We start from the raw sequence: 16,959 nt of genomic DNA, 5'->3' as shown, positions 1-16,959 counted from the left end.
GATAGAGATGANAGAGAGAGAGAGAGAGAAATGAGGGGAGAGTTACACAAGAAGAAATAAAGAAAGAGAGGAGAGTGTGTTTAATTTCTAAGCTATTTAGCTAAACGAGGAGGATAGATATGTTTCGCCGCTTCGCGATCGGTATCGATAATTAATTACTTAATTGCGACTAATTCAATCATCCATGTGAATATTCGGTCGGATGCGCGTCATGCTGGAGTATTCTGCATCTCCCATTCCGCACGATACACATCCCCATCTCACGACAGAGAATTTGCAAATTCATACATCTAACAGATTTTCTTACAATTAGTATAATGTGCATTAATCTTCTAACTTTGTATATACAGGATGATCCACTTAAGTCGATCATTTGAAATATCGCTTATTTTTAATACTATAAAAAAATGTTTCAAATGAAAATAGAAGGGTTTTAAGAGGGACATATTTGATCATGTTGATTTTTTTTTTAGGTGGAGGCGTCAAAAAAATATGAAGATTATCTCCACTTTTAAAAATGGAATTGTATGATTTTTTTTTTACGCAATATGATTCTTCTAATTATTTTGTATACAAAAGTATTAAGGTGATAGTATCAAAAAACTTACAGTTGACAAGATTTTACATTTTATTTTGGCACATACTAACATAAAATGTTAAATAACGCGTAAACTATTAACTTTTCGATAATCATACTTTAATACATTCATAAACAGAATAATGAGATGAAATCAGTTGATGGAAAGAAAATATAATGGCTTATTCAAAAATTATGCATACATATTTTTTTAAAACAACTATATGTTTTCTTTACACCAACTGATTCATCATATTATTTCGTTAATAAAAGAATTAAGTTACAATTATCAAAAAATTAATAATAAGTTTACGAGTTATTTAACATTTTATGTCAACATGTGCCAGAATAAAGTGCAAAATATTTCGTCAACTATTAATTTTTCGATACCAATACTTAATACTTTAATATGCAGAATAATTAGAGAAATCATATTGTGTAAAAAAAATCATATTGTACAATTCTATTTCAAAAAGTGGAGGTAATCTTTATTCGAAATCTTTTTGACGCTTCCACTTAAAAAGAAACTAACTTGATAAAAATATGTTCTCCTCGAAACCTCCACTTTCATTTGAAACATTTTTTTATATCATTTTTTTATATCGATTTAAGTGGACCATTCTGTATGCGCGTGTGTATGTGTGTGTGCGTTTGTGTGTGTGTGTGTGTGTGTGTGTGTGTGTGTGTGTGTGTGTGTGTGTGTGTGTGTGTGTGTGTGTGTGTGTGTGTGTAATTAAATAAAATATAAGCAGTAATTATAGAGGTGATATCACGGCCTTCTATTTACATATTATACAATTACTTGATTAATCAATTAATAATTTAAATTTAAAACTTAACGATTACATTCATTAAAGTGGTGTTTAATCAATTTTAAAATTATGAAATATTTATTACATAGGACATTATTTATAAAAATGTAGCTATTAATGACTCGAAGAGAAAGAGGAACAGGGATGATAATTTGGTTTTCTATAAAAATAAATTAAAAAAGAAAGCTTTTTTTTAAAAGCAGTTTGGTTACAAAATTAAACAAAAAATTTTAGAATATAAGCAATACCTGTACCAGTTACTCAGTATTAAAAATTTCAATACTAAAAATAGTACACATAATATAAACTATAGATTAACAGTAGAGCTACAATCGATTATCAAATAATTATTTTAATATGAAAAATCTCAAAAAAGAGGCTATGAGTAATCAACACATAAAGGGTCATATTAGCAAAATGCTATTGTTTAAATTTGCATAACTCAAAATATATACAATCAAATAAAATGTTAAATAGCAAACACAAATATACATACATTCATGTGATAATGTGTAATACGTTTCATGTTTAAGAAAAATGAGGAAGTAGATATAATTAAATGCTAAAATGTACCTTAGAAACGTTTCGGAATACTTGAAAGTAAAAATTATACGTTATAATAAGTGCTGACTATTATATTGAATAATGGCATAGTAGCGTCATGGTGTAACGGCGAACTACTAAACAAGTAATTCCATAAGTAATCATTAGGATTCGCTACATAATAACGTAAATATTAAGGGAGACCACAATATCTACACTGGCCATGATTCCATCTTCTTCTCTATATACTTACATTTGTACTGAAATTCTATACACATTCATATATAGAATTATTGATACTTTGTAATATCGTTTATGATATGTGATATGTTATGTAATATGTAACAGATATATTACAAAATATTGATAATTTTAGTCAGTAATGTATAATATTGATATTTGTAAGTTCTCAGTAAATTTCCGATCGATGCCGAAATCTGATGACCTTTCCGTTTGACTCTCGAGTCGAGCAGAGACCGGAAATTATATTAATCCGTTCGGTCCGATCGATGCCAAAGGATACAGTGTAACTGGAATGCGGGTCAAATTCACGTGCCCGAACGAGACCCGACGTTATCGACTCCGATGGAGTTCTCGATTGATAGAGGACCATTGTGCATCCTTGCATTGAATCGGAAAGGAAAGTAAAGGGAATTTAATTCTTAATCCATTTGCATTTGCAGGCAAATGCAATGAGATCAGCTAACACTAGAGGCTAGACTATTTGTTCTACTGGTGATAGTCATCAGCAACAGTTGCGCGTTAGTATTTTGTAGACATATCGCGTTATTCCGTTTTATTATTATTTTCAGAGAAAAAAAACGGATATTGGAAAATGTAATGTTCAGAGAATATAGCCTATGGCTTACAATTATGAATTACAATCATCGTGGAAAATAATACACGTGCAAATTGATCGCCATGGGCATTAAAGGAGCTGAAATCTGATTGTTCCAGTGTTTTAACCTCGTGGCAACAACAACTATTGAAAATAATTTAAATACCGCAGGAATCTGGTACCATTTGATGTAACGACCATGTGATGCAAAATAGCTTCATTGTGCGTGTCCATTTTATTTCCAACAATGAATTGATGTTCAGAACGATATATTTGTTCGGCAGTCGTGTCACTCCGACAAAAGATTGATAATGCCACGTTGTTATAATCGCGCGTAAATATCGGAAATGCGTGTGATTGTTTCAAACGACATCCTTTGCCTTGTCGATATTCAATTGGAATGATGATAGCTTACACCATACTCCGAGATAATACTCTATTAAAGAATATTTTTTTTGCGAGAATATATATATATATATTCCGAAATTCTCTGAGTACTAAAAACTGTGTGCAGCTTTTGTTTCAGTTTTATTTTGCGAGAGAACTAGAGCGGTCAGAGCTGTTTAGATTATGTTAGTCCTCTATTGTTTTATTTCGAATTTTGTGAAATTTGAAAAACGTTTTCTGATATTTCAGTCTCGCATAGGTTTTTGTTCGGTGATACTTTGAAGCAACCTATGTGCGTTATTCGAGGACAAATATCCGGGAGAAAAGTTGGCGCGGAATGGTAAGCACCGAAGCTTGCGGATAGGTACTCCCCGTTTGATCGAAGCCTCGCAGTGCTTGACGGTACTGACATTGCTCGCGAATGCATTCGACGCGTATTGTTCATCGTCGTTGCGTCGCGTCGCGCGAGTAGCTTTTATATGCCACCCTACCCTCTGGAATGAATTTCGCGTAACTCGGCTTTGGCCGCAAACCGCGGAATTATACTTCGCTTTCCGTGCTTTTATCGTGACAACGCTCGCAACTGGATGCTTCAGCTTTTCTCGGCTTTCTCTTCTCCGTTTTTCCTCAATAGGGTCGGTGTCGTCAAACAATACATACAAATGTATGGCGAAACATACATGAGAAATAATTTCGCAGTATTCTATTTGTTTGTTAATTTGTTGATGAAAGTTAGTTACGCAGATATTCAATGTTGAATATTAAAACGATTGTACAGTTCTTAATGAAATTTCCTTTTGTCTAAGTGTTTGATTCTGCTTAATTCACTTAATACGTATAAATGTACAAAGAAAAATTCTATTAAATTAATTGATAAAAAATGAAATAATCTTTTAGATATGGCTGGCTACAAAGAGTTTCGGTGTATTCATTATACAGTTGGAATAAATTTATTGCAAACCTCTGCGCACAAACCTGTGATCATATCGCTGTTTCCTCTTACATATCAAGGGACATCGCCTCTTTCGATCCTCTCTCGCTCTGTCAAAAGAAATACCGCGGAATAACATAAATCCCTATTATAATATTCCATATGTCAGACTTACCAGACTCGCAGGACTTGCACGGCGTTCAAGCGCGCTGTAAAATATGAAAGAGCGCTTGCGGTTCACAATCGATTTATTATTAGGTCGCTCGGGGATTTACTGCCGTAAGAGGCGCCATAAGAGGACGCTTTTGTTCGCGGCTATCGGGTGTTCCTTTGTATTACTTTAAGAAATCGAGACTTTGTAGATAGATGTTAATTATTTATTCGTATCTTTGATCCTTAATTTATAAGAAGCTCTTGTCGTTTATCTTTTAAATCTTCGAAAAGTACCGAACATATACTTATAAGTATATCAGAAGAAAGTCCACATTACAAATTAAACAAAAATTATCTGTACGATAAAATGTAATATTTTATTATATTTTATATGAATAACAAGTTTGAGAGACGTAATATTAAACTGTTATTTCAAAGGAAAGAGAGGCTCGAAATTGATTATGTACATCAGATCTTCTTGCGATCTCAAGCTGTGTCATATTTCGTTGCAGAAAAGCGATGCATCGATAAAATCCTTCGATGCTAAAGCATTCTCCGCTTTATTTTCCCGTTCAACACTTCGTGTATTGCCTCATCGTATATTTTTAATATTTCTTACGAACGCGCTTGTTGTAATTCGATTTTTCCTATGCTTTTTCTTGCGCGCGCAAGCAAGTCGCTGCTTGACAACGTGATGTGTTTGCTCTCGAATATACATATTTCCGAAAAGCAGCTTGCGCCGAGAGACGAGAAGATAATTCCACCCCTTCTCTTCACCATCTCTATTTGTCTTCCGTGAATTCTTTCTTCGTTTCTCTTTGCTGTGCAAACTCTGAGACAGGTGAACTCTGTCGCGTCCTATCGATTCAACCCAGGCGTGTCGGCATTCAAAGGCGGCAGACAGGACTCGCCATGGGAGACGCAAATTTACATGAGTCATATAGCAAAGCAGTTTCAAAAAATAAATATAATTTTGTCTAGAAATAAAGAAAAAGATTTCTATATATATTATATTCAACTAAGATATAATTATTATTTGGAAATTGTAAGATAATATACATATAGAAAGCTTACCAATAATAAAGTTTACAGAAACATAAAAATCGTAACTCTCTTTTTTTTATTCCACGAAGATATTCCATTGTGAATATTCTTGATTGCTTAACTCTTCATTACTCGCATGTTATTCCAGGACACATTCCAGCTTTATAAATTCATTAAATATATGAATGCTATTTATACACTTCATGCTATTTAGCACAAATTATTTTACAATTAAAAAAATTGTTTGCAATTATTTTTATCTAAAGGATATAGAATATTATCAATCAATTTAATGTAAATCATCAAAAGAGAACAATGAAAATTAAGCTATAGCTATAGCTCTATAGTATATCAGAGAGAAACAAAATCTAACAATACATAAAAAAAAAACCACGTTAGTAATGTAGGAATAATAAGATGCGTTTATGATGATGGGTAAGTTTGAGGCACGACGATGTAAAATCAAATTTAAGTGATATTTTCTATTGATTGTGTATTGGTTTCTATTGGTTGTGTATTGATTTCTATTGATTGTATATATATGCAACAATAAGATTCCAATAAGATTCTTATTATTTAAATGAATAAATTATCATACAATAATCGAAGTTACATCGTGAATTTTTGTGTAACAATAGTATAACAATGACAAAGACATGTCGACTATCTAGCCAAGTTGGGTTAGCTCATATGACTCGCAGCCCGCTTTTTGCACGGTGCCAATTCATTTTCCCGAGCGCGGCCAGATTTTTCGCCGGCGACAGGAGCGCGCAATTAATCGGCGGCCAGAAAAGTTAATGAACAATACCCAGCGGCGCGAAAGCAGTCATTCGCGACGGTGAGCGATGGTATTCATTTATTTCCGTGCCCCCCATCCGACACTCAACCCGGACGGAGTCGTTGGTCCTGGGTCGACTTCACGCGGCCGGTACCCTTCATAGCGAATGTTCTCTCCCTCTTACTGCTTGCATTATGAACGTTTGTCACATTCGGTGGCTCATATCAGTCTGCCGACGTCGCCGTCATGCCAAAATGTTCGCCGCAACGCCGTGCCGGCCAGATTGCATTATCGATTTTCGATGCTTGCTCAGCTCTCACTCTCACTCTCCCTATCTCATTCTCCTCCTTGCTCCGCATCGCTGCAGCTTGATGGAGTCAAGTGCGCACCTTCGCCAACGATGCCAACACGCGCCGCTGATTTTTTATCTTATGTATTTAGTATATATAGTTACCTTCGATAACGCGCACATTATCAAACAGATATAATATTAATGTTCATTAATGTGTGTGTGTATATTTTATTGAAACATACATAAAAATTATTTTTATTAGCAAATATTTTGAAAATATTCTCTCTTCTACAATGACAATAACATTCTTTATTTAAATAACGACATTGCAGCTTTTTCAATTCGAATGCACGAATATGCAAGTAAGCAATTTATTTAATAATGAAATAAATACTAATAATGAAATAACGATAATATATTATGATTGAAAATCGTACGTATATGATATTTCGAGCGTAAAGAAATAATTTTAAGCAGAATATAAGACAAAAATTAAAGTAGAGGTTGGATATATATCAGATATATAATACGATATATAATGAACAACATATAAGCAATAATGATAAAGTTTTTTCATTTTGCATAAATTGTTTTTGTTTTTTCACTTTGCATATCTTGAAATAAATTTACATTTAATTATCAAGTATAGGAATTAAATAACGGTAAAATTTTATCTCCGAATTAATTTGTGAGGATAATTTAGTTTAAACTAATATTTAATTTAAAGATCGGAGAATTTTTTTAATTCGCTTATTAATATTTCTTGCTTTTGAATGAAAAGCGAATGTTACAAACCTCAATGGACTAGCATACTAATTACAGAAATCATCCAGATAGACGTTTATGCTGCTCATTATCGTCGTTGACGAGTTATACGCTGAATAATTATCTAACAATCTCGGGCAACAATGAGTTTCGTAATTATTATCATTAACATATATTTAAATGGTACATATGCGTTCTTCTCGACTTCCGCTAATGGAGGCAATACGCATCGAATTATCGATGAAATGTGACAGTGGCGAATTATACGGTGCTACTGAAAATCCGTTTGCTGTAATTGCAGGTAGATTAGTGAGAATATCGAGAGGGACGAGATGAAGACAGAGAAAGGAGGAAGATGAGAAAATGAGAGGGGAGTGACGTAGGAAGGCAATATTCGCTCGCGGTTCGATCAGTTCGACAAAAGCCTCTCTATCTCGCTTTTCCCTTCACCTTCCTATCCTTTCTTTTGCGCTCTCACTCTCTGTACTCTCGTGCTGTTTACAAAACCGCTCGTTCGATATCGTAATTTAAATTCGCTTGCTGATACGGCGGAATCGAATTGCGATACTCTATCGAATCGCCATAACGACTAAAGAAATATTACACACTTCGTTGTAACATTTTGTTGTATATGTATAAAAGACGAAATCAACTTAAAAACTGATATATAATCAAATATGTGTGATGTTGATAATTATTTTTTGTCATTTTGCAAAAAATTGAAAATAGATTGTCATCAGATTTGGGGAGGGGGGGGGGAGGGATATTTAATTGATCATTATTGGTTTATAACGAAGGAAAAAGCTGTTGTTTAAAAATTGAGCGTATCATAGATTTTTTCACTCTATCATAGATTCTTTTCAAGCTAATTTCATATTCAGAATTGAAATAAAAGCCACTATCTCTTTTAGAAATTGTCTCTCGCGCATATCCTCGATAGTATCTGGCTGGCCTGGAAATTTTTCGTTTGACTCGAAGTCGTTGCAGGGTAAAGGGGATCGGCATGTTTGGGACGTCGAAAGGAGTCAAGGGGGAAAACCGGGGGAATAACCCGGATCAATAGTTCCGTTACCGCCTCACTCAATTTGCTCTGCCTTGCTTCCACCAAATTTGTGCAAGTTCACTCGTCGATGTTCATTAACCGTGGCATCATCTTCCTTTGTTATGGGGAGAGAAAATTTCGTTTATTTGAAATAATTCATTGAGTAGCATTCATTTTCGCGCGCGTCTTTTTGTCAAACGATGCAAAAAAAGAGATTTGACCTTGACCAAGTGTGAATTTTCAATTTTTATCTCTCATGAATTACTATAACAATAAGTGCTTTTTAGATATTTTTCTCGAAATACTGATAGTTTTAAAACGCTTAAACGTTTTAAAGAGACGTTTAGCTGGCAAAAAAGAAAAGAGAGCACCCGTCACCTTTGTTTCTTCGATCTCGGTACATCTTTCTTATCTCGATCAGAATCGCAAAAGTAGATAATCTATCTTTCGTACCTCGATGAAACGATCATTCCTCAACGTTATTGCTCTTAAGAGCACATTTAAGTCGAGAAATATGCACGTTATCGCTCGCTTTCGAGCTTCTCCGATGCGATCAGTTGGGAGCAGATTTTCTGGTTCTCGCTTCTCAAGGATGATCTTCTGTACAATGAAGAGGTTTCTCGTTCGCGGCAGAAATAAGACGAACGCTTCTGCTTGGGAAATGAAGCTCGTTATTGTCTGCTTTCGAGTCTCGACGTTTTGCGGAATTTCCACCTCGCTTTCGAGACATCGTCGTCAACTTGCGTTGTCACTGGCCTAATTTGTTCTCTCGCTTGAGCTTTTTCGTAAGTTCATCTGCGAAATGGCGTTCACTCGGGATTTCTCCTCTTGCAGTTCTTCGCAGAGGAAACTTGGTCGGCTTCGCGGAATAATTCGTTTGTCCGGGGCAACGCTTCCAAAGCGGTGCGAAATAATTTCTTTGTTCGCCGGAAGGGAGATTCTCACAGACATGGATGGAACGGGATCTCGATAGTTGTGGCAAATGAAATTCTCAAAACTTGGCGAGGTTACCCATCCGTTTTTTACTTTCACTGTCGTTGGCGCGAACTTGGACAGTTTGTACGCGAATTCATACTAGGTTTTTGTTTAAAATGTTTAAAATTTAAAAAATTTTAAAATTTATCCATGATAAATATTAAATATTATTTCCATTCATCTCCTTTTTGACAGAATCAGAATTACATAGGAGGGAATCATTTTATTATATTCGTAATTATCTTTGAAGCATTTTATTTTTGAATATACTGCAAACCATGTACTTCATTTCATTTACGAATCGTTCAATTATTTTAAAATACAGTTTCGAAATACAGTTATATTTTGCAAAATAAAAACGTTGATCTGCATAGCGGACGCTTTCAGGACTCCTAGATTCGTTTTATTCGTTGGCATCTACCGATGCAAATTCTCACTGTAACAGCAATGTATTTCTTTGGTTTACCGACAACAGACCCGTGCCGACATGTCACTTTGTTTGCTTTCCATTTATTCTCGTGAATTCAAGCTCGTGCCCGGTGACATTCATTAACTATAGAGGTACATCCAGTCTCGTCGCCAAGGCTCTTTCTCGTCGTGTTTTCTCCTGAAGAAGGAAAGCAAAGGGAACAGCTTCCATCTGCGTCAGATGTGAGATAACTCATTCGTATGTATAAATGATAAAAAAAAGGAGATACCTACAGTTACTCTTTGCAACAACGCGACTAAACGAGAATGATGAAAGATACGAGATGTGATGGCTATACGAAATAATTTCCGATTGCCTGAGAAACGGTTAATATCGAATTATATCATCTTACTCATTGACAGTTTCAAATTCACAGAGTCATAAAGTTTATGGTGTTGAAATAGAACATAGCCCCGTGTGCATTTCCTTTGAGAATTTAATAGCCAGTTACCGCTGTTTGCACTCGACGTGTCTCCATCGGATCTTCTTACAATTAGTCTTTAGTTTAATCCACTCAACAATTTGCGTCGCCAACAGAATCCTCATTGTAATCGTCCTTTTTTTTGCCCTGGATCAACGTCGTTATCTAATTTTTAAACTTGAAAGGCAATTTTTCGCTCTTTCTGCACGTTCTCGAGAAAGTGGATAATCAGGATCTGTTAGCAAGAATTAATGGCAAACTCGCGCAAATTGAGCGTTCTCGGCAGCTGAATCTAGCAGTAGTCTAGCAGTAATCTAGCAGTAACGACAACGACACCGTTGATCTTGGGAAACTATAACGGGAGAAACGCAACAACGGAGCCCTTCATTTGAAATTAAAATACCGCGGCTTTATCTCGCAGCGGATGCGAGAGGCGAGAGCATCTCCAAACAAAGAAGCCAACGACGCGCTGTTTTCAGGACGCCACGAGCCCTTAACCCGTGAATATTCGCATTACGAGGGAACATATTTCTTCATTTTCGCTCATTCCAATAAAAAGCACTGATTAAATATTCCGTGCTACGCCACTTTCAACAGAAATTATTTTAATCTCGCTAATATTTCTCTCGGGCGATGTTCTTTCGGTAATATCTTTTTTTTGTTACTTGTTAGAACGAGCTTTACAAGTATGTCATTTCGTGCACCTACCCCGTATTCCATGCAGACGCGAGAAATTGCCGTGTTTACGAGGCGCACTGTATAGCATCATCAACTTCTAGTCGCGGCGATCATCCACCACTATCGAGAAAACACTTCGCGGAGTATTCCTTGCGCGATTATCTCTGGCGGAGCGCTTCGCGAGTTTCGAGGCTCATTTTATCGCCTCCGCTCTCGGTTTATCGCTGTGTAAACCACTGCGCTCACTCGAATGCATCGGCAATTTTTATCTCGCAGTCGCGGGCTTTCACGGCCAATAAATATATTGCTTGCCGGTAAATATACCCAATTCCAAGGACGTTTCGCTGCGGCCGTAAAACCGCGTCTCTGAAATCGATCTATCGTGGTTTACGCCAGCCGTTCTGCAACCTGATCGAATCACGATCGCACAATTTATCAGGCAGCTCCTTTTCTGGGAAAACGCGGAGAATCTATCAGACAGGTTTTGCGAGCCGCTTAAATAAATTTCGTGTTTGTGTAAGAATCATTATTTAGGAACGAATTAATTTAATCTGTTGACAAACATCTGTGTTGTTAATATTAAAACAAATGTTTTAAAACAATAATATATTACTTCTTTATATTACTTCTTATAAATATTGGGATTAGAGGGCTAATACTTTTCTTTTTAGCTATATTTTTTTATAATGCATTTTTTTTACGCGGAAACATGACTAAATAATCTTTTTACCAAAAATAAAGCTGAGCGCATAGACGGTTTGTCCAACGAAAATGCGCTATTTAACCTAGCAACTTATCCAGCTTGAATTTGCAAAATTAGGTACGAATATTCATCATAATTGTATCGCCGTTAAACTGATATCGCCATAATTATACTCCAGCGCACGCATCCTCGCTTCTCATTAATTATGTTCATTAATAACCCCAGCAGCATGGTTAGCGTGCCACGTAGATTTTTAATCCCGTAAAGCTTCCTTAAACTATAGCTAAACATTTGTTAATTGTATGCTTATAAGTATTTATTTGCCGCTTATCATAATTGGTCTTGGCTGTAACAATAAGCAATTTATTCTTAGAACCTTAACTTCTTGAATATTTTAAAAACGTTTAAACATGATATAGATTATTCTACTGTCTATATTGCGCTCTTTTTTTTCAAAGATTAATTTTAATTTTCTTTAAATTGGGAATATATACGTATTCACATTTGACAAAAATTGAAACAATTACTCGATATCATATCGAATGATGCGATACGATCTAATTTTGTATAATTACCTTTATCTTATTTGTCCAAGATTTTTCTTTGTTTCTCATCTTTCTATCCCTTCTTAACTTTTTCCGTTATTTCCCTTTTTTTTTGCCGCAAGATGGTTTCGTTCGGAAATTGGACGCGACGGACTACCGTTAAGTGGCCTGGCGGGAGTAGTTTCATTCCAGAACGAACCGGTATTTGCGTTCATGCACGATCGTGCGAAATTTATCGCGCTGTCATGGCCTCAGAGCATCGCAGAACTTCTCGTGCGTTTATCCGGCAATTCTCGTCGTGCGACATGTCGTTTTGGTTCGCGAGCACGTCCATAAATAGAACGGCCTGAGTTTAATTAAATTAATTTACCAATCGACGAATCTTTAGTTCGTATTCTCGTCTTACGCTTAACGTTAAATATGGCCGTTCGAGGATAAATCTACTTAATATGAAAATTTGTACATGAAACACGAATAAAATAGCTAATGTCTAGCAAGATATTACGGGTTTTTAATCTTCATATTTCAAATCTAATAATAATTATAATTTCCATTGTAAATTTGTAATAATTAAAAATAAATAAAATATCTACCTCTATTTTTTATAAGAAAATATTAGATATGGGAGCTGTTTCAGTTTCTATAGCATTTATCGTATCGTGTTCTCGCCTGCTATGAAAAGAAAATACGATGTATGAGAAATGAAAAACTTTTCTATTGGCAGTTATCACAAAACGCTCTGCCGAGATAATATACATAGTTTAATTCAGCTTACCATAGCATCAGTGAACTTTCCGCGTACATATCTCGCTAAACCGAGCGCTATTAATTATCACTGTCCCGAACAAAATGCACACGAGTCATACGTTCGATAACGGAAATTATCGATAGACTAATTATAAGACTACTATTACAGTGAAAAATTAAGGTGGGTAAAATATTTAATAAAAGCAAACTTTGTAAGAAATGCTTCTCTTGTAAAATTGATAAATAATAATGATTTAGAAAAAAAGCTTTCGTATATTATTCATAAAAAAATTGTCGATGTGATAAAATTATTATTAGAAAATTTTTATTCTTCCAAAAATGCAAAAAAAACTAAAATATATTCGATAAAATTCGGCAAAATTTATCATTGCGATATCGGACTTTTAATTAGCTAATTAATTAAAAAAACATTGACTAGTCTGAGGATTATTTCGAAGTGGACTATCATTGGGAATGGGCGAAGATTAGCGGTATTTCGTGGAAAGCTCTATAACCCGATAACAGTTGCGATAGCAATAGCGAATTGCAAATATGTAAAGGGAGACAGAGTGAGAATGGGGGAATACGCTGGCATGATTCTCAATCGGCTGGTTTATTTAATTCAATTAAAATTCTTATTAAGTTCAAACACCGTCCACGACCGTGCCATGATCAATGCAAATTGTGATTCGCGTATGCGACAGGGGCACACGTTCGCAATCGAACGAATGCACCGCGGTCGATTTCGATTGTGGATTTACGGTTCGCGATCATAGACACGCACACGCGTATGCACACGCACACACACTTACGGGATTATGCATTTCCATTGCAGAGTTGTGATCCTGGGGAAATTCACTTTGATCCCTGAATAATTTCTCGCGATCCGTCTGACTCGGCATCTCGTTTCCCATGAAAACCAGGAAAATGTTGTGGGCAAGCCGGTCGGTAATAGAATAGAACTAAGGATAGCGCGTGCGCGCGCGCGCACGAGAGAGAGAGAGAGAGAGAGAGAGAGAGAGAGAGAGAGAATCAGATAAGTAGTCCGTAGTACCAAAGGGTATATCGCGTAACTCAATGTTTGAATGGTGGATCATGTTCTAAGCCTGCTTTGCCTTTGTGTCGCGTTTCGGAAAACTGACTACAATGCAATTTTAGGCGCGAGCGTGATCGTGCGCGAACGTAAAGAGTGTAATTTTAAAAGCGCGTTTTTTAGAACGGTGTTACACGTCGGTCATTCGATACGCGATTGAAGGATCGGCTTTTTGAAATTGCGTTTCGGCGCGTTTGTTGACAGGAAAATCGCTAACGAGCTGGAAACAGCTGCCGAACAAAATATTCCCTGTGGGGGTCGGGAAGCGATGACGTAACGAAGTGGCGCGGCTTTTATTAACCCGTCGGGGTCCTCATTGCTCCTTTTAGCGTACATGCTTGTGAATAGCTATCATGTTATTTTTTTGTATACTCCTAGGATGTCTCTTTAAAAATTTTAGAAAAGAGTCTTGTATCTTGATTAAAGTATTTATGTACAATATTTATATTTTATTTACTAAAAGCTGACATTATTTAAGGCAAAAAAATATTATAACATATTTAGAAGAAAATTAAGTTTTTATGTATACGAAATAATAAGCAGATTTAATAACGTTCTTCGACTTATGGAGTTTAGGAGCACGTTGTAATGCCCCGTATAATATAATTGTAATGTTCCGTATCCGTTTTATGCAACGACAACGTTACATCGCGGCGCGATAATGCAGGAAACTGCGGCGAAATGTTGCTGGGACCTCAGCAAAATCCAGAGCTACGTTACAGCGTGAATGGTAATGGATGTGGTGAAGGGACGTGTAAGGGTTACGTCAAGCTTCGCCGTACTAAGTACTGACTGATTAATCCGACTGGAATCGATCACAGAAGCTGTTGCGAGATTCATTCGTCACTTATAGATAGCTTCTTCTTCCGTATCCGTAACATTTAGACTTTTGCTATTGCGATTAAATGTTCATTGTCCACTGTTCAGTCCCAGTACGATGATTCATCCAAATGCCGAGGATGAATTAAACTAATAAAGAATACGAAATTCAAAGTAGAAATTTCATATTTGCATAAAGAATATCCCAAAAATATCTGATCAAATAATTTCATATTTTCTCCCAATACATACCCATATATGTATATATAAAACAGAAAAAAATATCTCATTTATTTTTCGATGATTTTCATTTTATACAAAATATATAGAATATTAAAAAGAATTGATAATAATATAAAAAACACATGTAGAGAAAAAACATAATTGTATTGTTAATATAAGTAATGGAGTAGTAGTTAATGTAATTAAAATAAAGTTAATCGACTTTTTGGCATTCTATATATAAAAAATATTCAGATAAAATTACTGAAAAAAATGAATATTTTACGAGATATTTCACATTCTATATTCGAGGATGAAATATAAAATATCTTTACTTATTTTTTAACAATCATATCTTAATTTTATATAAAAAATGATTAAAACATTTTTATTTGAAATACTTTTCACAAAACCATCATGTTTTTAAGACATTTCTATTTTTTCTTCTTTGAGATATCTTATATAGAAATATAAAGTATATAACGCTATCTATTTATCAGGATAAAACAAAGCCCTTTCTCATAACACCTAGGTACTTTACTTGAACTTAACCATAGTAATCGAGGGTTGAAACGTCCCGTTGGATTAAGGTGACTTCGAAGGATAAGCTGCCGCGAGAATTTTTCTCCTATGAAACTTTCTCGTAAAGTCGTAAGTCGTTACGCGTGAGCATGTAAAAAGATCGGAAACTTATGCTACTTACCCCATACCCCATACATCGTCGAAGATGGCTGACTTCGTAAGGTGATTTACTGCCGGACGTTGGATGATGTTTGGACCAATGTGCTGTTCCGGTTGCATTAGTTAAAGTGTCTGAGAATTTATTGTCGGTAGAAAACTAACTCGTTGTAAGAAGAAAATTATGTGAGCGATGTCTATTTTTATTCATTAGTTCTATACGAAATTGAATAGTATCTTGATACTAATTGTCCACTGCAATTGGTCATATTTTACAATAAGATGAGAAATAATGTATATGCTTATACATATTATTGACTTACGTTTTGCTTCTAATTGAACGCAATCTACTTTCGAATAAATTTCAGCATGTACAATGTACAAATGCCAACCTTGAATTGTTACAGTTCCAAAATATTTAACATTTTATAAAAATAATTTTAGATTGATATATCTAGATTAGAATATATTTTATCTTTTATAATTAAAAATAAGCTCGATTTAATGAAATGTTTAATCTAATGTAATTCTATATATTCTATATATTAAATATATATATATTAAATATATATATATATATATATAGATATATATATATAGAACAAAAGAACAATTTCTATTTTTATTTAAATAATACTATATTTATATTAAATAATACTATATATATGCTAATACACTTTCGTTGTTCAAATAATACCGCGATGCTATTCGGAAAGCGAATAATATTTTACCCGCGCAGACATTGTTACACGATTTCTTCAAAGTTATCAAATTAGAAGCATTGATAGACGCGACACATTTCTACTTCGCATAAAGATGAGATTCTCGCTTGTAATTAACCAAGATAAAGCATCATTAATTTCGTTTTATGGAAACCTTGCACGAGATTTAACCCTCTTGGGACGAATCGTGTGCTTATTATTCTGGATCTCGAGACTTCATCGTAATCGTTGAGGGCGAAATTTAAACGCCGTTGTAAGCGGCGTTTTCGTTTGGATAACAGCTGGCAAGGGAAACCAGTCTCGGTATATAGGTGAGGAATTTTCTCTCTGAGGACTCGTAACTAAGGCATTAGGACCTTTTTCCATGGCAAGAGGATTAACGCTGCTTAAAGCTGCAACAGCTAGAGAAAACTTCTTGGAAAGCTTTGAGTAAAAACTGAGTGTCTCAACGAAACAACTAAGCTTAATCCCTTCAATGTCGAGTATGCTAAGGAAAAATCTCACTGATGATGTTGGAATTTTTCTTGTACATTATTATATAAAACATAGAGCTCTAATTTCAAAATTAAAAAATTATTAGGTGTGGGAAAAAGTTCGTGGCGTTTTTCCCGTTAGATGACATTAAAAAAACGACACGAACTTTTTACCCACACCTAATATTTTGATATATCTCGCTGTTCAATTTTAAAATAGGTAATTTTAGTTTAATGAATAAAGTTCATTAG

General features: G+C 35.0%; 1 protein-coding gene across 1 annotated transcript in view; it reads left to right on the top strand.

Annotated features, from left to right (window-relative positions):
* Positions 1–14,474: 14,474 nt before the first annotated feature.
* Positions 14,475–16,959, top strand: part of LOC105623915 (pickpocket protein 19-like) — a 15,665-nt gene continuing 13,180 nt past the window's right edge. Inside the window, exon 1 of the mRNA XM_012205285.1 lies at positions 14,475–14,523. Within this exon, the coding sequence (XP_012060675.1) occupies positions 14,475–14,523 (49 nt within the window). The remainder of the gene's footprint in view (positions 14,524–16,959) is intronic.

The sequence above is a fragment of the Atta cephalotes genome (genome assembly GCF_000143395.1).
Source record: "Atta cephalotes unplaced genomic scaffold scaffold00067, whole genome shotgun sequence".
Taxonomy (NCBI): domain Eukaryota; kingdom Metazoa; phylum Arthropoda; class Insecta; order Hymenoptera; family Formicidae; genus Atta; species Atta cephalotes.
This window is presented reverse-complemented; position numbering and strand designations above follow the sequence as displayed.